At 39.7% G+C, this 19,596-nt stretch overlaps 2 protein-coding genes across 4 annotated transcripts in view; one reads left to right on the top strand and one right to left on the bottom strand.

The window, feature by feature from the left end:
• hip1 (huntingtin interacting protein 1) overlaps positions 1 to 18,165 on the bottom strand; it is a 54,832-nt gene extending 36,667 nt beyond the window's left edge. Inside the window, exons 1-3 of one of the 3 annotated variants that reach the window (XM_067594504.1) lie at positions 18,079 to 18,165; positions 14,759 to 14,830; positions 10,777 to 10,905 (exon numbers count right to left, since the gene is read on the bottom strand). In XM_067594504.1, the coding sequence (XP_067450605.1) occupies positions 10,777 to 10,893 (117 nt within the window). In that variant the 5' untranslated portion in view covers positions 10,894 to 10,905; positions 14,759 to 14,830; positions 18,079 to 18,165. Of the gene's footprint in view, positions 1 to 3,129; positions 3,648 to 10,776; positions 10,906 to 12,251; positions 12,340 to 14,758; positions 14,831 to 18,078 lie in introns of those variants that run through there. The other 2 variants (XM_067594506.1, XM_067594505.1) reach the window with 2 other exon arrangements.
• On the top strand, positions 16,345 to 19,406 carry bcl7bb (BAF chromatin remodeling complex subunit BCL7B b). The gene is made up of 6 exons (XM_067594507.1): positions 16,345 to 16,506; positions 16,992 to 17,067; positions 17,162 to 17,249; positions 18,116 to 18,274; positions 18,620 to 18,723; positions 18,896 to 19,406. The coding sequence occupies exons 1-6, from the start codon at positions 16,394 to 16,396 to the stop codon at positions 18,965 to 18,967; spliced, it is 612 nt and encodes a 203-aa protein (XP_067450608.1). The 5' UTR covers positions 16,345 to 16,393; the 3' UTR covers positions 18,968 to 19,406.
• Positions 19,407 to 19,596: the final 190 nt, after the last annotated feature.

Below are 19,596 nucleotides of genomic sequence, written 5' to 3'. Positions count from 1 at the left end.
TTCTACCCATAGGTAAAATCTATCAGCCATGCATCACAGCCTAATCACATTTAAGTGCAACAGCATGACGTCTGATGGATTGAATTGACTTGTCAGGCACATACAAGCCTGTCAGTCTGTACCCAGGGGCTCGTTTTACACAGAACGCACTGTGCAGCATCTATCCCAGTAATAACAGAGCACTTGATGCTGCAGATAAGCCCAGTGGGATGACGCTGTCTCTTAAGAGCCCATTAAAAAGCAGGAAAACATAGAGCTTCGGGATATTTAGAGTCTGTGACCTGAGAGCACCGGGCTTCTGTTCCTGGGGGCAGAGGTGGGAGGACAGCAGCTTGTTAAAGACACACACACATACTGTTTATGCTGAAGGCTGTGCTCCAGCATAATTAAACTCTCAGACCTACACCCCCATGGCAGGTTTATGAGCCTCTCCTAATAAGAAGCTCTACCTCTAGCAGGACCGGTGATGTCACGAAGACGCATTATAAGAAGGAACATCTGCGCAGCTCGGTGAGGCTGCTCGGCCCACTTGCTCATCACTCCGCCAACAATGAACATGCGTGACACACAGAGGCTGTCTGTGTGTGTGTGTGTGTGTGCATGTGGGCGTGTTTTCCTTAAGGACTCGATGGTAGCTTGTGTAGTGATCTGACACCAATTAAACCGTCCCACAGCTGTGAAACTCTTGAAATATAGACCTGTTTTTGAGAGATGAAACAGTTTACTACTCTATACATGTGTCATATCTAATCAATAACACTGGAGGTGCACAATATGGAAACAATGCCTGAGCTGATCTGATGAGTGGGTGATCATTTGTTGATCATAAATAAATTAGAATGTATTTTTCTTTTTATTTACTTGTTACAAGCCAATGTTTAATGAATGAAGTTAATATTTAACTCTCTGTGTGCTTCTAAAAGCTATTTTGTTGAGGGGGGAACAGCAAAGGGCTAAGGTGCATATAATGTAGTTGCAAGTTTCCCGGTATTATTCCAGCTGGAGACCTTTGTTGCATGTCTTCTCCACATTTCCTGTCGTCTGTCTCCACTGCTAACTATTACATAAAAAGGAAAAATGCATCCAAAAATGCAAGAAAAGGACGCCTGAAATAACCGTTACACGTCTTGCAGTTGAGTTGAGGTCATTGAGGTAGAGAGATCGCTGACACTTGGATTCACAGTGGTGTTCAGTGATGAATCACGACGGGTCCTGACTAACTTTTATAGACATCTGTCTGCACACAAAGTCTCACAGGTGCAATATAAACAGGTCTCGATAGAGTCAACTAATAGAAGTGTCAGTATGAGCACCACTCTAAAAGCCACACTGAGAATGATTGTATGTTTGATATCTGTAGAAAAAAAGGGCGACATCATGCATCTCTGAAGAAAGCTTTGATGCAATCAAGTTCCTCCATCCTCTTAAATCCATTAGGCTCTACTGTGCATCACTAACTTTCATGCATTATGGGAATGTAAAGTCTGTTGGCTGAGAGTCTTTCATCTTACTGGACTTTGTTTTCATACCACTGTGTGAGAACAGCCTTGAGGAGTGGTGTTAGATGCACAGCGCTGAGCAGTTTCCTGATAACATAGAGAGGTTTTCTAAAAGAAAGAAAAAAAAAAAAACCCCAAAACTGCAGCTTAATGGAGATCCGCTGGTGGAGAATTTCCATCACTACTCCTACGCCATGTCTGCACTACATGCCCCGACTGACTTCATGTAGGCAGCTGAGATTTCTTTCAGTGATCAGAGAGCGATTTTCCTGTTTCACTTATCAAAAGAGACTGCCTGCATCCGATGCCTCTTTTACTATCATTCTGCGCCATTTCTTGTTCCTCACAGTATCTCCTCCATACAAACTTCTCAGAGTCTCCCTTTGGAAAGAGGACTCTGGGTGTGCTTTTATCACCCACCCACCCTCCCCCACACCTACACAAGGGCTAAAAGTACACCCATCCAATCCATGTTGGCAGTGAAAGGCTGGTCTTGTTGCTTTGGCTTATGTGCACCTGCTCAAGTACACTCTGGACACTTTGTCCGCCCGTAAAGTCTCTATCGCATCATTCACAGCACATCGAGTCAAAGCCAAGACAAATGTGCACAAGATACCCTGTGTGTGAGATTGTTTAGCTTGCAAATATGTACTAAAGTCCACATGGTTAAATATTGTTTTAGTCTGGCTGTGATAAAGACAATCTATCATCTCACTGGACTATTAATACACTCTTGAATTTGTGTATACAGTGAGCATACAATAGCAGATCTGCCTTTGAGTTTGTCTGCAACAGACATTAACGCCGTCTATAACTGACTTTCATGTCACATTTTAGCTGAACTTTCACCACTCACCTCCAGCTAGAGAGCTCTGGGGCAACAAAGCCACACATTTCACACATTTTTATGTCTCGGACCCTAAAATAGACCCAGTTAAAGCTGCAAAATGCCTCAACAATAATAATAGTAACCTGTTCTTAGTGGTGGTTTTGGTTGTTGGTTTATTTTAACAGCCTGTCTACACTGTAAGTGAGGATGAGGCAATGACAATGCAGGTCTCATTCTAATGATTTCCACAACATTGCAGTGGACTGTTCTTCCTTTTAGCCAAGACCCCCTTCAAGGACCCTGCAAACCACTGGAATAAATGCTTGCTGCTCAGACCTTCATGCTCTTCTTCTCCACAACAAAAAACAAACTCCCCAAAGCCACATTTAGCTGCAACATTTACAGACAACAAGTGATGTGAGCCAAATAAACAAGAGAAATGTTACTATTTTGTCCTCCTTCTTGGAAATTTGAGATGTGCTACCTTTTTTTTTTTTTTGGAACATGCTCAGTGGATTTTGGGTTTAGTACTCTACTGAGAATCCCATTGTTGGAGCACAACCTCCTTTTTCCAATGCAACAACAAGTCCCTGCTTGCACAGAGCATAACTTGCGTGTATTCGCGCGAACAGCCCCTGGTGTGTGTGCGTGCGTGCGTGTGTGTCGACGCGCGCAACAGGACTTTCTTGGACACCACCCCCACCTTCAAAAAAAAAAAAATACATGCAAAGCCTCGGTCTGTCTGTTGCTGTCGGCGATTTAAGAGAAAGAAAAAGAAAACAAATGTTGTCCAGCACTTACAATCTTACTGAGATCCATGATGGTCCCCCCCAAACACGGCGAGGATCCTCAGAGCCGGAGACGAGATCCGCTGCTTTATCCTGACGCGGAGTAATTAGTAACGGGAAGGCGATTGAGGCAACAAATGCATTTGGGAGGAGAGGAGGAGAAGGAGGGGGGGCGTTAGCTCAACATGTGTCCCGATTTGGTATTAAAATGCTCCCCTTATCCTTCCTTCGTTCCTTCCTTCCGCGTCCCTTCTCCTTTCTCTACGAGCCCAGTACGTGCGCCCTTTATCGGCGACCACTTCCAGCATCCGACCGCCGAGAAGACGAGCTGTCCTGGAGTACAAACACAGCGGAGCTCCGCCGGTAACAGTCGTACATTTCAACGCTGCTTCCCCTTCAAATCACCCTGCCCATGTGTCAGCCCACATAGCGGCTACGAGCTGAACAGTAGGCTATCTTTATTTTGCAAATAGCCCGCTCTCCTCTTAGACAATAGTAGCATGGGGCCTGCTGCCGAGTGGGATGGCTCAACAACCCCGGTGGTTCTCAAACTGGGGTCCGGGGACCCGCTGGGGGTCCTGCAAGAGGGGAGGTGGTGGTGGTGGTGGAGGAGGGATGGGGGGAGAGAGAGAGAGAGGGGGGGGGGGGTGTCCAGGAAATGAAAAAACAGCTGAACGTCCACTGTTGCTCCTCTCATTAGGAGGTTGCACAGATAGTGAGATCACGACTGCTGCACCTCACCTGCAGCAGAGAGGCAAACATCTTCTGAGGTGATGGATTAAAGGGTCATTTGCAAGAAAAAGCTGAGGGAACCACTCAACCTCCACCGCATCCTGCTCACCCCCCAGATACCACAAACACCACGACAAAACCACACGCCTGTATACAAATTGTGACTGTAAATAGCTACTGAGGTAACACCACTGGAGCTGAAACGATTAGTCGATCAACAGAAAAATAATCACCAACTATTCTGATAATCAATTAATCATTTAAGTATTTTTTAAGAAAAAAATGCCCAAATTCTCTGATTCTAGCTTCTTAAGTGTGAATATTTTCTGGTTTCTTTAGTCGTCCATGATAATAAACTGAATATCTTTGGGTTGTGGACTGTTGGTTGGGACAAAACATGAAATTTTAGGTTGCATCTTGGGCTTAAGGAAACGGTGATCAACATTGTCTAACGTTTTAAAGACCAAATGACTAATCAATTAATCGATAATGAAAATAATTGGTAGTTACAGCCCTAAACACCACAAAGAAAATGCTGTGATGGAACATTTTTGTGAGCACACAGTTGAAGCCTGTTTCGGATGTCAATACCTGCATGTTTATGTTTTCATCCAGACTGCAGTGATATTGTGGTTTTGGAAAACACATGCAGCCTTGAAATGAGCAAGTTTCTAAAGGGGGGAAAAAAGCTCAGCTTTCACCATCAGAGCAATTCTTGGTAACTGATGCCCCCATCTGGTTTCCCTGAGACTGTCAGCTAAACTCGTCTATATTCAAGATTCAAGATGTTTATTGTCACTCTGGTTATGAAAGTACAATTGTGTCAAATACTTTGACTGTGAAGCTCCATTACAGAAAAAAACAATAAATAAATATATATAAAGACATATAAAATATGATAACAAAATATAAAAAACAATAAAATATATCTTTGTTTATGTGTGTGTGTGTGTGTGTGTGTGTGTGTGTGTGTGAGCCTGAAGCAGCATGTTTTCTATTTACAGCTTTTTCATTACACACATTTCATTCACCAGCAAAACTCTATAAATCACCCCATTTTCCACATTTATAAACTTTTTCAAGCCTGGTGAATTTAGTCTATAAACGCATTATAAAACATCAATTTTGTAAATTTCTACAGTGTTACTTATATAAAATATATTACATGTATCAAACCAGAAATTAAAATAGAGCAGCCACATCTGTTTGCCATTACAGCTGAAGTTATATTTTCCCATCTATAAAAATTACACTCTTGGATTTTTTTTAAACTTAAATATGGACCCAGTCTGAGACAGAGATGCTGACTTCCTCCCCCGCCTTAGAGACAGTGTTTTCTCTGTGTAGGTGGGATGTTTGTATCCATCGTTCACAAAATGAATTCTTCCTCCGGCATTCAACGAAGGCCTTGATCTATAAGCAAGAGACTGTCAGAGACATCCAGCATCAGGAAAGGCTTTTTCTCAATGACAGGACATGAAGTGTGAGATGTAGATGGAAGGACTCAAGGTTGACCAGCAGAGCCATATACTGTGTACAGTATATACATATTATATATACATATATGGATTATATGTCGTTCCTAGCCGCACATTGTATTGAGTATTGAGAAATGTCAATTGTAATCAATCTCTTAGAAGCTATCTGATATGTCACTTATATTTGAAAATTTCTTGAGTTTGTGTTTATATTAAATCATCCAATTATGGGGCTTAAAAGAAAGAAATTACTATTTATTTCTAATGAAAATTGGTTTGTTAAAGGATAATGATGTTACTCTTGATCCCACCAGAGACAATACGCTCACTAAGTCCATCTTTCATCCAAGCCACAGTTTTAAAAAGGCCTTTCTATACAGTCACAGGCCATCAGCTGACCAACTGAGGCCGCGCCGGCAACAATAATCAATATGCTGCTCATTATACCATCGGGGCTGCACATTATACCTCCAGGCTGCTGAACATAAACAGTCTGTCTCAAGACAATGCCAGCTCTTTTCCACAGAGGCTCTTCACTTCCTGGTACGACGTGGGCCCTTCGCCGAGGGCAGCGTCACAGAGCATTTCTCACATACAACAGTCCCACTCTGTCTCTGCCTGCCTGGCGTTTGACTCAGACTCTCAAAACCTCTGAACCTTTTTCTGAAGTGTTACTACCTATGAACTAAAGTACATTTCTTCTCATAACTCAGGTGTATTAAGCATTAAAAACACCTGTTGTTCATTCTGATCCTGTACACAGATTATGCAGAAGTGCAATTTAATATAGCTACATTGTTTGTTTTGTGCGTTCAGACTCTACACTGTGTTATCTCCTCCCCAACCGTCTTTCCATTCATATCAACCCAAAAATCAAGTTCCAGCTAAAGTGACCCTTTAATGCTGGAAACAAATGTTCACTTTATAGACAAATATCACACATTTCTTCATGAAATGGTGACATCAAATTTTGCAAAAGTATGTTTTAAGTAGCTGTTTCATTGTTGCTTTAGCAAGAGAAAAATGTAAGTCTTTAAGTCTCTATTTAAGCTAAGAAATCTATTCAAAAAGGTGACTAATTCCTAACTGTGGAAACACTGAATTGCTTCAACATGACATATAATGATGCTGTATTTTTTCCATAAAGATGTAAAAAGAAAAAGGTAGCTGTAATAATGAAGGCAAAGTCCTTTGATTGTTTCCATTGTGTTGCCAAGACAAAACATGGTCTGTGTTAATCAAGCTGAACCCTGGACACAGGGGGTAAAGTCCTCCTGCGTAGGTGTCTCTTCCCCGAGTCAAGACTGATCCAGAGGTTACGACATGCAGTATACTGTACATTGATAGCTATGAATGTTTCCAGTAAAAAAAAAAAAGCAAAACAATGAAGAATTATGCTCACAGTTTGGAGTTTGTAATGTTTAAATATTTTGGAGTGAGGGTGTTAACATCAGCCTCCTTATCAGATGGGTGGAAAAACCACATAATCACTGCTTATGTATGAGGTTATACAAAAAGGAAGCACTGAAGAAGACTGAAACCTACCACCCACGTCTGCATCATCTGTACGTGCTACAAGAGTGTTTAATTCCACTTATGAATGATTTCAGGCAGTTTGCTGCATTACATCAGACTACATGATTACAAAAGGTGAAATTCTGCTTGTGCCCCTGTGTGCATGTTTTAGCCATAATTGAGATTTCACTTTCTTTCTGACATGTTGTATAAATTAAAAGCAGCCCATGTGAGCTGGCATATTCAGCACTGGCGCTGGGTAACAATTCAAAATGATAATTTATTGAATTATAGTGGAATTATATCCTGATATACAATCATATCATGGTGATCGTTCTACACAATTCTGTTGTCAAAATTCGTGATTCTAAGCAAGAAATCAAAAAGTAAAGTTTTATTTTACATATAAAGAGTTCTATCTCATGTGATGCATCACAAAACATCAGTTCAATTATTTTTTTTATGTGCTTTTGCATACTTTTACCATCACCTGATATAGATCAATAACATAAGATGTTCTTGTTAATGCAGTAATGTTGATTTCAACCATATCGCCATACAGCTGACGACTGCTTTTTTTGTTGTTGTTGTTTTTCATTTGGATGATTATTTTAAGTGAGGCCACTCATACTGAAGCAGGCTAATTTGCATAGCACACGCTAACACAGATGATGTAGGTTTCGGTCTGACTTTTAACCTCGGCTGCATGTGAAACAAAAAGCAACACTCCATCTCTGTCTCTCTTCCTTTCCGCTTTTTTTTTTTTTTTTTTACTGTGCTGCCCAACACAGAAGAAAACTCCAAAACAATCTGCAAATCAAAGCCATTGTTAACGCCGCCAGGAACTCATCGGTGCACTTTGTTCTACTTACTGACCTGTCACTCATGTCCAGCTCTATTATTCCACGGCCAGTCGGTGCAATGAGGCCACAAACCACCGCCTGCTGTTTCTGCTGCCTCAGTGCTTTTAATGGGTCTCTCTTTCATGATTGCATGCTTGTCTGTGTGTGTACTGCATATATGTGGATATCCCTCTATAACTTCCCTGCATTTTGAATTGCAGGATGTAAAAGGAGGTGAGGGAGACTCAAAACAATGAGAGTAGAGCGAGGAGGGGGGCAACAGGGCGATGAGAAAGACAAAAGACAAGAGGAGAAAGGGAGGCAGAGAGACAGGGAGATTTAAAAAATGCTTGTCTACGTCCGCCCTGCTGAGTCCTGCTCGTGCCCGGGGGCCACGGCCCTGCTCCTCCCCTAAATTCCACAGCTGCCAGGGCACCAAACAGCACTAAAGAGTGGACCCTAATCCTGGTGCACACACACACACACACATACTGTACACACACACATGCATTCACATACAAACAGCAGAGCGAGCCCTCCATATGGACAAGTGAAGGAGAAGGAGGAGGCTGGCAGGCAGTCTTATTTTAAGGCCTTAATTATGTAACATACAATGTGGTGTCACTCAGCGGCTCATACTGCATGTCCCAGCTGAGGAACTGGTGCCCAAGAAGCCTCCCACAAGCACTAATTATGGTTCATATCGGTCCAGAGATTACTACCTACACCAGCTTTCAAATGAAAAGCCTCCTCTGGCCTCTGCCAGCTCTGGGACTGTTTAGCAATCTAGGAAAGAGTAGACATCCCCGACATTTTGGAGCCTTAAGATAAAGATTATAAAATCTGTGTTGTTCAGTACAAACTTGGTTTTTCTAACCGCTATTGGGAGCACAAAAGAACACACAGCCAAAACACGCCCGAGACAAACACACCAAAGGTTAAATCCCCCCTCTAAACTCTAAATTAAAGAGTCAGCTGCTATTATGAGGCTAAACATGTCATTAAAAGCGAGCGCTGTGTGCTATCTGGCTGCCCTGTTCTGTTCTTTTTATAACCCTGTGTGGACACTGTGACAGAGAGGATTTTGAACACACCCTGGTTGTTTACCCAACTCAACTAAGAGAGATAGACAAGCAGTTCTCAGGATTTTACACACCTAAAGCTTTAAAGCCAAGAAACTAGAGACCTCGCTGTGTTTCGTCAGTTCATGTAACTGCAGAATATTGATGTTGACTGCAGACGAGATGACAGATACTGTATAATCTACTGTTACAGCTGACATACGTCTCTCCAGAAAAATGTCTTTACAACCACTTTTGCACACTTTTCTCATTTTTTAGCACATGAATAATCTGGAAAAACTGTCCCTTTAACATTGGTTTATCAATATAAACATTAAGTTTTTACCAAGTGCACTTTGGCTGGAGATGCAAAGAAAATCTAAAAGTCTAAGACAGACAGTTGCTTTTCAGCAGAGGAGGTGAAAACCAGCCACACTGCAGATTTAGGCAGCTTTAGAGCACAACAGATCAGATGAGATTATCTCCCGCTGATCCCCTGTAAAGTCGACAGCAGATTCATTGATTCCTGCGCTGCCTGCCACAGCACCGGACCCACGGTCAAAAATCAACCACGAGAAAGAAAAAAAAAACAAAACAGGAGGACATAACATGATTACAGCTTTACAGAGGGGAAAGTGGCACCATTAGAGTCAAGAACAACCCAGATGAATGTGTCATGCTACTTTAGTCATGTCAGGACACTGATAAAATAACAGCAGCTTGTTTCAACTTGCATGAATATTTTAACCCTCCTTAATTGTAGCAGCGAGCTGATTCGCCTTGATGATCAACTGCAGAGCTCTTTGCTTCATTTAAGTGGACTCAGACAATTGAGAGTGTTAAATATGCAAGACACTGTCAGAGCCAAAATCCTACTCCAGCGGCCTCATGATAGCAGAACTGCACACGCCGACGAGGCACGAGAAGATGTTCATCTATTATGTCGCTTCCAGAGGATGTGATCCCAGGAGCCTGACAGTGACCTAGTGACCAGGATTGGCTCGGAACACATAAAGCCACGCATGCGTCTCACCCTGCCTCTAATCCACACTGCTACTGTCCCGGATGGGAGAGGCGTGGGGGGGCGTGGGGAGGGGGGGGGGGCTGCGACCATCTAGGCGCAGAATTGCCAAATACCTGCTGTGCACATTTAGGCTGTTCTCACTGCACAGTTCAATTTAGCAGCCGCTGTAAATGGGAGAAGCATGTTGCAGCGTTACCACGGCAGTTTGTCTGCCTTGATTCATCTGACCTACTTTCCCTCCCCTGTGCCTGGTCTGGGGGAGAGGGGAGGGGAAGGGAGACCACCAGGCAGGAAGCAGCAGGCACCACAGCATAACAGCAGCCTACATACATACAGACATACATACATACATACATACATACATATGCTCACTGGGAGAGACCTTCATGCGAAGTATTTATTATTAATCAGCAGCCTTTACACTAAAAGTAAACATAAAACACAGGGGGGAAAAGCAGCTATTTGGCCTGAAAGTGATGCACTTCCCAGATCTTATCATCAGTGACCTCCATAAGGCACTGACAGCCTGTCATACATGGTGCAGCTCCCACCGAGCTTCAGCTTGCCTCACTCTGGTCCGGTTTATCCAGCAGATAGGCTAAACAGCAGTTATCTGAATTCAAAAGGCCATTGACCTACATTTCAACAGCTCTTTTGTTGTTGTACAGTGGACTCGTTGGTATGTCTGCTGATCACAGACTGACATCAGTGAAAGTTACCACTGAAATAAGCCATGATCTTGATCAGGCACAGTAAGTATCAAAACTGGAGGATTCACTGTGAAAATAAGCTGAATAAAAACATTTTAAAAGTACAAAAATGTTAATGGGTCCTGCGCTCCTTTCCTGACTTCAGACATGATCTCACAATGCATGCTTTAATTTAGGAGCTGACAGCAATCGTCCTGACATGATTATTATACTCCCACCTTTTAAAGCGCCTCTCAGACAGCACCTTCATCTCACGCTTTGAGGAAAACGATTTTAATTGAATAAGACGCTCACATACCTGCCCTCTCTCAAAGTTCTCCTTCTCCAGCTCCAGGCTGTTGGCCCCTCCTGTCCGGCGGATCACTTTGGGGATAGCGTTGGGTACTTGCTGCATGGAGCTTTTCACTCGATCCATTGTCGTCTGTGACTGGAAAACACAGCAGCGAGGAAAGGAAAATAAACTTTCAGCCGATAAACAGGCTATATAGAGTGTAAAAAAAATAATAAAAGCTGCATTAACTATGGCGGGCAGCTGTCCATGCTGTCGCCCCGTTCACTGGACCATTTGGCCTTTCTGTCCAACACCCCAGTCAATGACAGGAGCAGCCTGAGCGGCACCAGAGTCAAGCATGTATGAGGAGTCAAGTCAGCCAGGGTAAGAGGAGCGCGCGACTTCCGCTTCCACTCCCAATATAAAGCCCTCATTATAAAAGCCACAGTCTGCTGCAACTTTAAATTAAACATCTGGAGCGTGAAAACACAGCTGTTTGTTCAAGGGAATCATCTTCATACACTAAAGACTTCAGTCTTTTTGTAACTCGTAGCCTATTGTCATAATTAACTCACATATAATTGGATCTTGATTTACATAATAATAATAATAATAATAATAATAATAATAATAATAAAGTGTATTTATATAGCACTTATCAAAACCAGAGATTACAAAGTGCTTCACAAGGACACAAATGACAAAGCAAAAAACAGACATATTCCTCAAAATTGAGGGATTAAGGTTGAAGAAAAAACATCTTCAGAAGCAAAACAATAAAAATAAACATACTAAATGAAAATAAGAAATGTGAAGATATATGGAATATTTAAAAGAGATAATTCAAAAGCCTTTTGGAAGAAATGTGTTTTCAGAAATGAAGATACTGATTTTGCATGTATGAGTTCGTTGGGCACGTTGAAGTGCGCATGAAGTGCTTTAAAGTCATTAGTGAAATCTTTAAATCGATTCTGGTATAAACTGGTAAACAATGTAGAGACATTAAGAGGGGCGTAATATGATCTCTTTTCTTGTTAGTAGTTTGGCTGCTGCACTCTGTATAATTTGGAGAATTGTTTTCTGATTGATGCCAGTTAGGAGATCATTACAGTAATCTAAACATGAGGAAATGAGAGCATGTATGATGGTTTCTGTGTTTCTGTCAGACATAAACGGATTCTAACGATGTTCATTAGATGATAAAAGCAGGATTGGACAATCTTAATACAAATTTCAAACATTAATATTTCTGACAGAAGACTTATTGTTGTTGGAAAAGGGGCCAAGTGAGGATTTTAAATCTATTGTCAGAGCCAATGATAAAGATCTCACTTTTATCTGGATTTAACTGAAGAAAGTTAGCAGCCATCCAGTTTTTAATGTCAGTTGGATACTCTCTTTTATGGTGGACAAGCTAGTGTTTTTAGTTGTTTCAAGACGTACACTGTTTCACATAAATAACAAAACACAAACAAGAAAACAAAAACTACAACATGTATTACCTCAGACATTAAGTGGCTGCAGTCCACACAGGAACACCGAGGCCGACTTAGAAACCAAACTCTGATTGAACAGTTTGACAGACTGGTTGGAAATGTGAAGCACAATAGTTTCAGTTGGAGCGTCTCTGCATTCCAGCAGATGAGGAGCTCTGGCTATAGTTTCATGAGGGAGGAAGAGACACCAGAAGTATTTATTTGCCCTCAAACGTAAGACTTAACACCTACGTTTTAACTAGTTAAAGTTAAGTCGATAGGAAGCACTCGCAATCCACAAGTTCATTAAAGAGTCACAGTTTCAAAAATAAAAAATACACAAGGAACAAAATTCAATTCTTAAACAATAGAAAAGGTTTCCTATTTCTGACTCAGAACCTTCATGGAAGAAAAACAACAAAATAACAAATATCCCAACATTTCATCCAATACTCATCATTACAGAGAATATAGGAAAATAAAATCAGAACAATTTTTTTTCATAGCATACTGTGTCCTCTTCTTCATGATCATTTAGAAGCTCTTTGGGGACTGTTTAATAACATTTCTGAGAACAACACTGACTGACCAGCTGACGTCTGCCTGAAATTATGTAAAACATAACTAATGAAAGAGATGTAAATGTGTTGTTACGCCTCTCACATGTACTTTATGTCCTTTGTTGTCCACTCCTTTTATTGACCATTTCCTTGTTTGCACAGGTGATCACTACAGAGAGTTAATATGGAGAGAAGTGAAAGTGAATATGACAGGAATTAATAAATAATTTGTTTAATATTTTTAACCAAATTTTATATTCACAAATCCAAATTCTTTTCAGAGCTGACTGTCCATATCTAACAATACATTTCTTCAATATCTGAACGTACAAACAAAAAAAGCCAACTATTTCTATTTTTATTACAACTTTTAGTCCCGCTGGCATGTTTGTAGACACAAGTTTTATATGCAAGGTGTTGTAAACTTGTGTACTTGTTTCAATAAAAAAAAAGAGAGAGAGAAGCCAAGATTAGTAAAAAAAAAAAACCTACCGGTGTCAGTGAAGAAGATGGCAAACACTGGGTTGTAGAAGTGGCTTCAACAAACACAAGGCTGATCCTCTCATTTTTGAATGTGAAGTCTAACGTAAGTCTGGCCTGAGAAAGATGTTTCATGTCATGTAAAGCTGAGAGAGAAACTTTGGCGCAGGTGAAATAAGTGTCAGGAAGTTACCCAAAGCAACAAATATAAATATATATATATGTATATAAAAAAACAGGGGTAAAGTTTGGGAGGATTAAAGACACCCAGTCTGCACAAAGAGGCAAATGGTGGCTGGCAGAACAATACTTACAAAAAACTCTGATATAGGAAATGATACATTTAATTTATTCAACCCCCAGAAAACATCCATATGAGATTTACTTCCTGTCCTCTTCGCACAGATTTTTGTATGAATGACTACGTTGTTCTAGACATTTTGCACAGTTTCCACTCTGTCTCACTTACTTAGAAATACCTTGTCGCCCCAAATTATTACTATTTAATGTTTGTAATGTAATGTTTCTTTCTTGTCATTATCAACCAAACAACAATGTATCGAATTTGCTGGTTTGACAGGAAAAATGTGGGGCACACAATATACACTATATGTTGATATATGTGGTTATATTATTATACTATTACAATCAATTATACTATCACTATTATGTTACTACATCTACATAGTGTGTATGTTAAAAGGACGGAGTAAGAGCGATAAAAATTTGATCACAAAAAAAGAAACATGATAGGTTTTCATTTCCTTTTTCAGGTGTTACATGAGTCAGAAGTAGCTCCGATACAGGAGGAGCCTTGTTTGCTCTGCATGGCTGCATAGCTCAAGGCTACCCTCAGCTGGTCAAACATGGGAACCAGCAAGCATAACTGGTGTACATTTAACCAAGCTGTTGTTTAAATACACACAGTAGTAAAGAAAAATTTCATTAATACAAAGAAATAGAAAAGCAGGGAGACAAACCTGAAGTTTTCATTCCAGTGCATAAAATATAAAATATTAATCACACTTAAACAACTTCAGATGGCACTTTTTATGCAATATTTAAAAATTGTAACCAATGGCTTTATTAATGGTTAATGAATAATGATTACCAGTTCTTTATGAATCACTTATTAGCCACTATTAAGAAAGCATTTCAGGTTGCCAGGTTGTGAAAATTATCTCTGGATGGCACAGTCACAATCACAGAGATAAAATAAGTGGTGGAGGAAGTGCTTTAGTAGGTACCAACACCACACTGTAAAAATGCTCCATTACAAGTAAAACTCCTGCATTTAACTCTTTTAATTATTTATTTAACTATTTTTAACTAACATACAGCAATATTATTCACTAGATGTATCAAAGGTAATGCTTATTCTTTAAAAAGTATCTGCTGTGACTGAAATATTGTCATACATTACAGTGTTAGAATGTTAATAGGCTAATGATGTGCAGCATTTTAGCTGATCAATGTGTTGCCCAGTTTACGTACCTTATATACACTTATGTAGTTCTGTCCAGTGGTTCCCAACCTAGAGGTCCAGGTCCCTCCAAAGGCTCACATCTTCAGATGATTAATGGGGGAGGAAAGAAACAGAAGAAACAATGTTTTGTGACACAAATCTGTATCTGTTTTTTGGAATATTCTCTAATCTTTATATTTGTGATGTGTTTGACCTTTTTCAATTATGAAAAGTGAAGCAACCTGAGAAGTGAAAAGGGGAAATCAGACTTAAGTGGAACTACTAACGACTCATACACATCTGAAACGTGACAAGGCCCCAAAATAGTGTCAGTGGGCCTGCTGGGAGGTTTTAAATGCCTCACTTTGCTGCTGTTTCTCTGTCCAATTCAAGTATCAAGGTTGTATTTTTATTTTCTCTTTTAATGTAATTTTATTCATGATATTATTATTTTATAATGACTAACAATAGGTCTGTCTGCATTACTTGTTTTTATGTTGGTGAAACTTTATGTTGCTGCCTTTCTTGGCCAGGACATTCTTGCAAAAGAGATTTTTGATCTCAATGAGGTTTTCCTGGTAAAATAAAGGTTGAAAATATATATTTTTTAAATCAGACACTGCTTTGTTGTATGTGGCCACAAGTCAAAAAGTTTGGAAACAACAGGTTTAATTTTTCATGCATTGTATTTTAAACGTTTATGTAAAAACATTAAAGGACAGGGTCACATTTTTTCATGTCTGTCTTAAAGGTGTCCATATGAACACTGAAAGAGGTTTTCCTTGCTGTAATCATTCCTCCTGTTCATATTGACTTCCCCTTTAAATGTGCTTTCAATGTTAAATGATGGGGTCCACAGTCATCTTGCGCAAAAAATGATTTAAAAGTTTATCTGAAGCTTATATGAGACTTCAGCAGTCTGAGTTAGTCATATCAAATGGATATCTGCCACATTTACAGTCTTTTAGCATCAAATTCCCTCTTTGTGTTTCCTCAGTGTTTCTCAGTGGACAGTGTTTCCTTGTTGAGCCGTGGTGGAAGTATAGTAACAAATATGGACTTTGACACTAAAAAGACTGTAACGTTGAAAGATATCTGCATGATTTGACTCATTTGGGCGGCTAAAGCTTCAGATAAACTTTTAAATACATTTTCATACAGGAGGGGCCTTGTGGATTTTGTCCCCCATCACTTACATTGTAAGTGTGTTATGAAGGAATCTTCTAATAATCATTTGGGCACCTGATTGTTGTTTTAAGACAGACTTGAAACAATGTGAACCCATCCTTTAATCTGAATACTACACGTGTCAAACAGGCTTAATGTAATGGAGTAAAAAGTACAATATTTCCTTCTGAATTGTAGTGGGTGAAAGTATAGAGCAGCCTCAAAAATGAAGTAGCAACTTGAGTAGACTGTACAGTATACTGTCAACAGAAATTTCCAACTATGTCAACTCAGATAAATAAACATATAATCAAAAAATACATCATTAAAGACACCAAATGTATTCATCCTAGCATTACAGTACCTACAGTATGAGCAGATAAAGGAGGGTGAACCTTGAAATAGAAAAAAACCCCAGACATTATAAAATCTCGCGAGATTACCACTGTAACTGAGAACTGGGGCTTGGTCTTGGAAGTTTTCGGATGCATCTGTAGATGAATCATAACAGCATCAAGATGTCGGGACGATCAGGCCGCGCTGAGACCCGAAGTCGGGCTAAAGATGACATTAAAAAGGTCCTGGCGGCCATCGAGAAAGTGCGCAAATGGTATGTAAGCTGTGTGGGTGACAATATGGAGGGAAATGTGTTAGTACACCGCGGGCTGATATCTGCTGCGTCGCTCAACAAACTTCAGTCGGAAAAGTTAGATGATTGACGGAGGTGCTGACCAATCAGCGCTCCCGTTTGACAGAAGAGGCGGGGCTAGCTGAGTTTTTCCGCCGAGAGCTGTCAATATGGCCACAGCCTCACATGCTGAGCGCTACATATCACACGACAGCCCTGTAGTCTCAACATAATGACAATTAATTAACACCGTGCGACCTTTTCTCATCATCTTTAAATGCTCATGTCATGTACACAGCGGTATAAGTGAGCAGTGTAGGATATCTGATTAGCTGCCATATCTGCTGAGGACAGAGAAAACATAAGCATGTATACTGGATGTCATGATACAGATTAAAGCAGATTATATAGTGTTACACCTAAACTGAGCTCCTGTCTAAAATTAGTCAAACTCATTTCATCCCCAGGGAGAAGAAATGGGTGACAGTTGGGGACACATCCTTGCGCATATTCAAGTGGGTGCCAGTGACAGAAACAAAGCAGGTGGGGGTCTCTGTCATGTACAGATTTTTATGAATCTACCTGGTTTATAAAAAAAATAAGTAGTCTAATTTGAGAATCCACTCTCTGTTATCAGATATATCGCACCAAATCCACAGGTGGAGATGTCAGAGGACTAAAAGATGTCGTGCTGGAAAACACTAACTCCTTACTGGATTTCACTGGTGAGTCATGTGCAGTGGTGGAAGAAGTATTCAGATCCTTTACTTCAGTAAAAGTACTAATACGGCAATGTAAAAATACTCCATTACAAGTAAAAGTCCCTGATGTATTATTATATATGATATTACATTATTAACACTGAAGCATCAGTGTGTAAGCAGCATGTTACTGTTGTAGCTGCTGGAGGTGGAGCTAGTTTCAACTACTTTATATACAGTTAGCTAGTTTAGTCCAGTGGTTCTCAACCTAGGGGCCGGGCCCCTCCAAAGGTTCACCAGATAAATCTAAGGGGTTGTTAGATGATTAATGGAGGAGGAAAGAAGAAAAAACAAAGTTCTGATACACAAATCTGTTTTCAGTTTTGGACCTAGAGTACACACTGCTTCTTGTAAGATGTCAAAAGCCAAAAAGGTTGGAAACCACTGGTTTCATCTTTAACAATGTGTTGTATTTTAAAAGCTTGTTATATTATCCACTGTGTCAAATCTTCAACTGAAAAGTAACTAAAGCTGTCAAATAAATATAGTGGAGTAGAAAGTACAAAATTTCCACTGAAATGTAGTGGAATGGAAGTATAAAGTAGCATAAAATAGAGATACTCAAGTAAAGTACAAGTACCTCAAAATTATACTTAAGTACAGTACTTGAGTAAAAGTACTGAGTTACTTTCCACCACTGGTCTTGTGGCTGTTTTTAAATATTTTCAAAGGTAAGATTACTTGGTGAAAATACTGGAACCACTGTACGCATAATGATGTACATACAGTATGTCAAGAAGCTAAAAGACACAATATCACATCTCCAAACTCATGCAAGAGTTGAAGCTGTCACCTGATGTTCAGTAGACCTCCTATGCTCTCCGCTTCAGATGAAAACAGCAACCAGAGCTTTCTGTCGGACGTTTACCAGCCCAAGATGGATAACAGCAGCAGCACCTCCAGCTCGCAGCAGGTCAGCCCTCCGCATACCTCGAGCCTCCGAACTGAAGACTCTCAGCCACCAATGCTAGGCCAGGAGAGTGTGGATGGTATGTTGATGCGTCTGTCAAGCATCTTTTAACTCAATGCACCACATTATTTCTGTGAATTTAAAGAAGTACACACAATAGATGTTAGTGCACATAATGTTATTACTTCTAGAGTTTGAAATCAGGGAGTCACAGCTGTAATCACCAATGAAGCCAACAAATAAAACCTGATTTTAACAATTTATTCACTCAATTTGCTGTATTTAATTGATAGTAATGGTTATAAACAATAAAAACAAACTAATTTACGTATTTTTATCAATGTTTTCTGTATTCCCTCACTGTCTAAGCTGAATTAATGAGAATATAATGTAATATAATGCCATGATTCCCCTGTGAATGCAGAACCAGTTCACTCTGGACAGGAAGGGGCCGATGAGCCTCCTACTCTGATCAAGGAGGACCTTCTTTCATCAGGAGCTGCCAGACGGAGCACCCCAGACATACAGGTTCACTTTCTGAAAATGATTTAAAGAAAGACTACAGCACTTTCCTTCATTAAATATAAATTAAATCATATTTGTCTCAGGTACATGAAGTATAATTGATGTTAATTAAAACTAACCATGCTAATATTTACTGTATGTAACATGTCTAATTATGTTTATTCTCATTCAACAGGAAGAACTGGATGAATCAGGAGCTCCTCCTTTAAAGAAGATTTGCACAGGAGAAAATGCTGTACTGAGATAGCTTATTTATAATTGCTTTCTCAAAATGCACACAGAACTTGTCCTCAGTTGTTGTCAAATTAGCTAAGCTTTCAAAATTATTCTAAGATTCTCTTGTCTTAAATACGCAAATATTACTCATTACATTTCTGCAAATGACAAAAAGAAGCACTTACTGCTAGATCTTTGTTTGTTAAATGCATGTTTCCAAATCCTATCATTTTTTTTTTTTAGTTTTACAGAACATTTTGAAAAGGTGTTAAATGTATAGCTTTATGCAGATGAATGTTTAGATGTGCCATTATATATAAATTGGATGCCCTTTCTGGAACAGATCTTGTTTTAGCTTATCACATGCAAGAATAAAATCCTTTTTTTTATATTTATAATATAATTTGCCCATGTTTATAACTGAAGATGTTTTGTAAATCATAATAAATGCTATTTTCCATTTCAATTCAGTGATGCTGCATTGTTGGGAATCTATTCTTCACCATAATATCTTGAGGCAAATCACTCTACATATCATGTTACATTTAATTTTTGCATGTCACCATTTCTTGGCCCGTAGCGCAGTCCATGTTCCCTTTGTACAATCAATATTCATTTCAAGTTTTATATCTCATTTCAAAACTAGTACTATTCAATTCT

This window comes from Thunnus thynnus, chromosome 7 (genome assembly GCF_963924715.1).
Source record: "Thunnus thynnus chromosome 7, fThuThy2.1, whole genome shotgun sequence".
Classification (NCBI taxonomy): domain Eukaryota; kingdom Metazoa; phylum Chordata; class Actinopteri; order Scombriformes; family Scombridae; genus Thunnus; species Thunnus thynnus.
The sequence above is the reverse complement of the archived record's forward strand: the minus strand, read 5'-3'. Positions and strand labels throughout refer to the sequence as shown.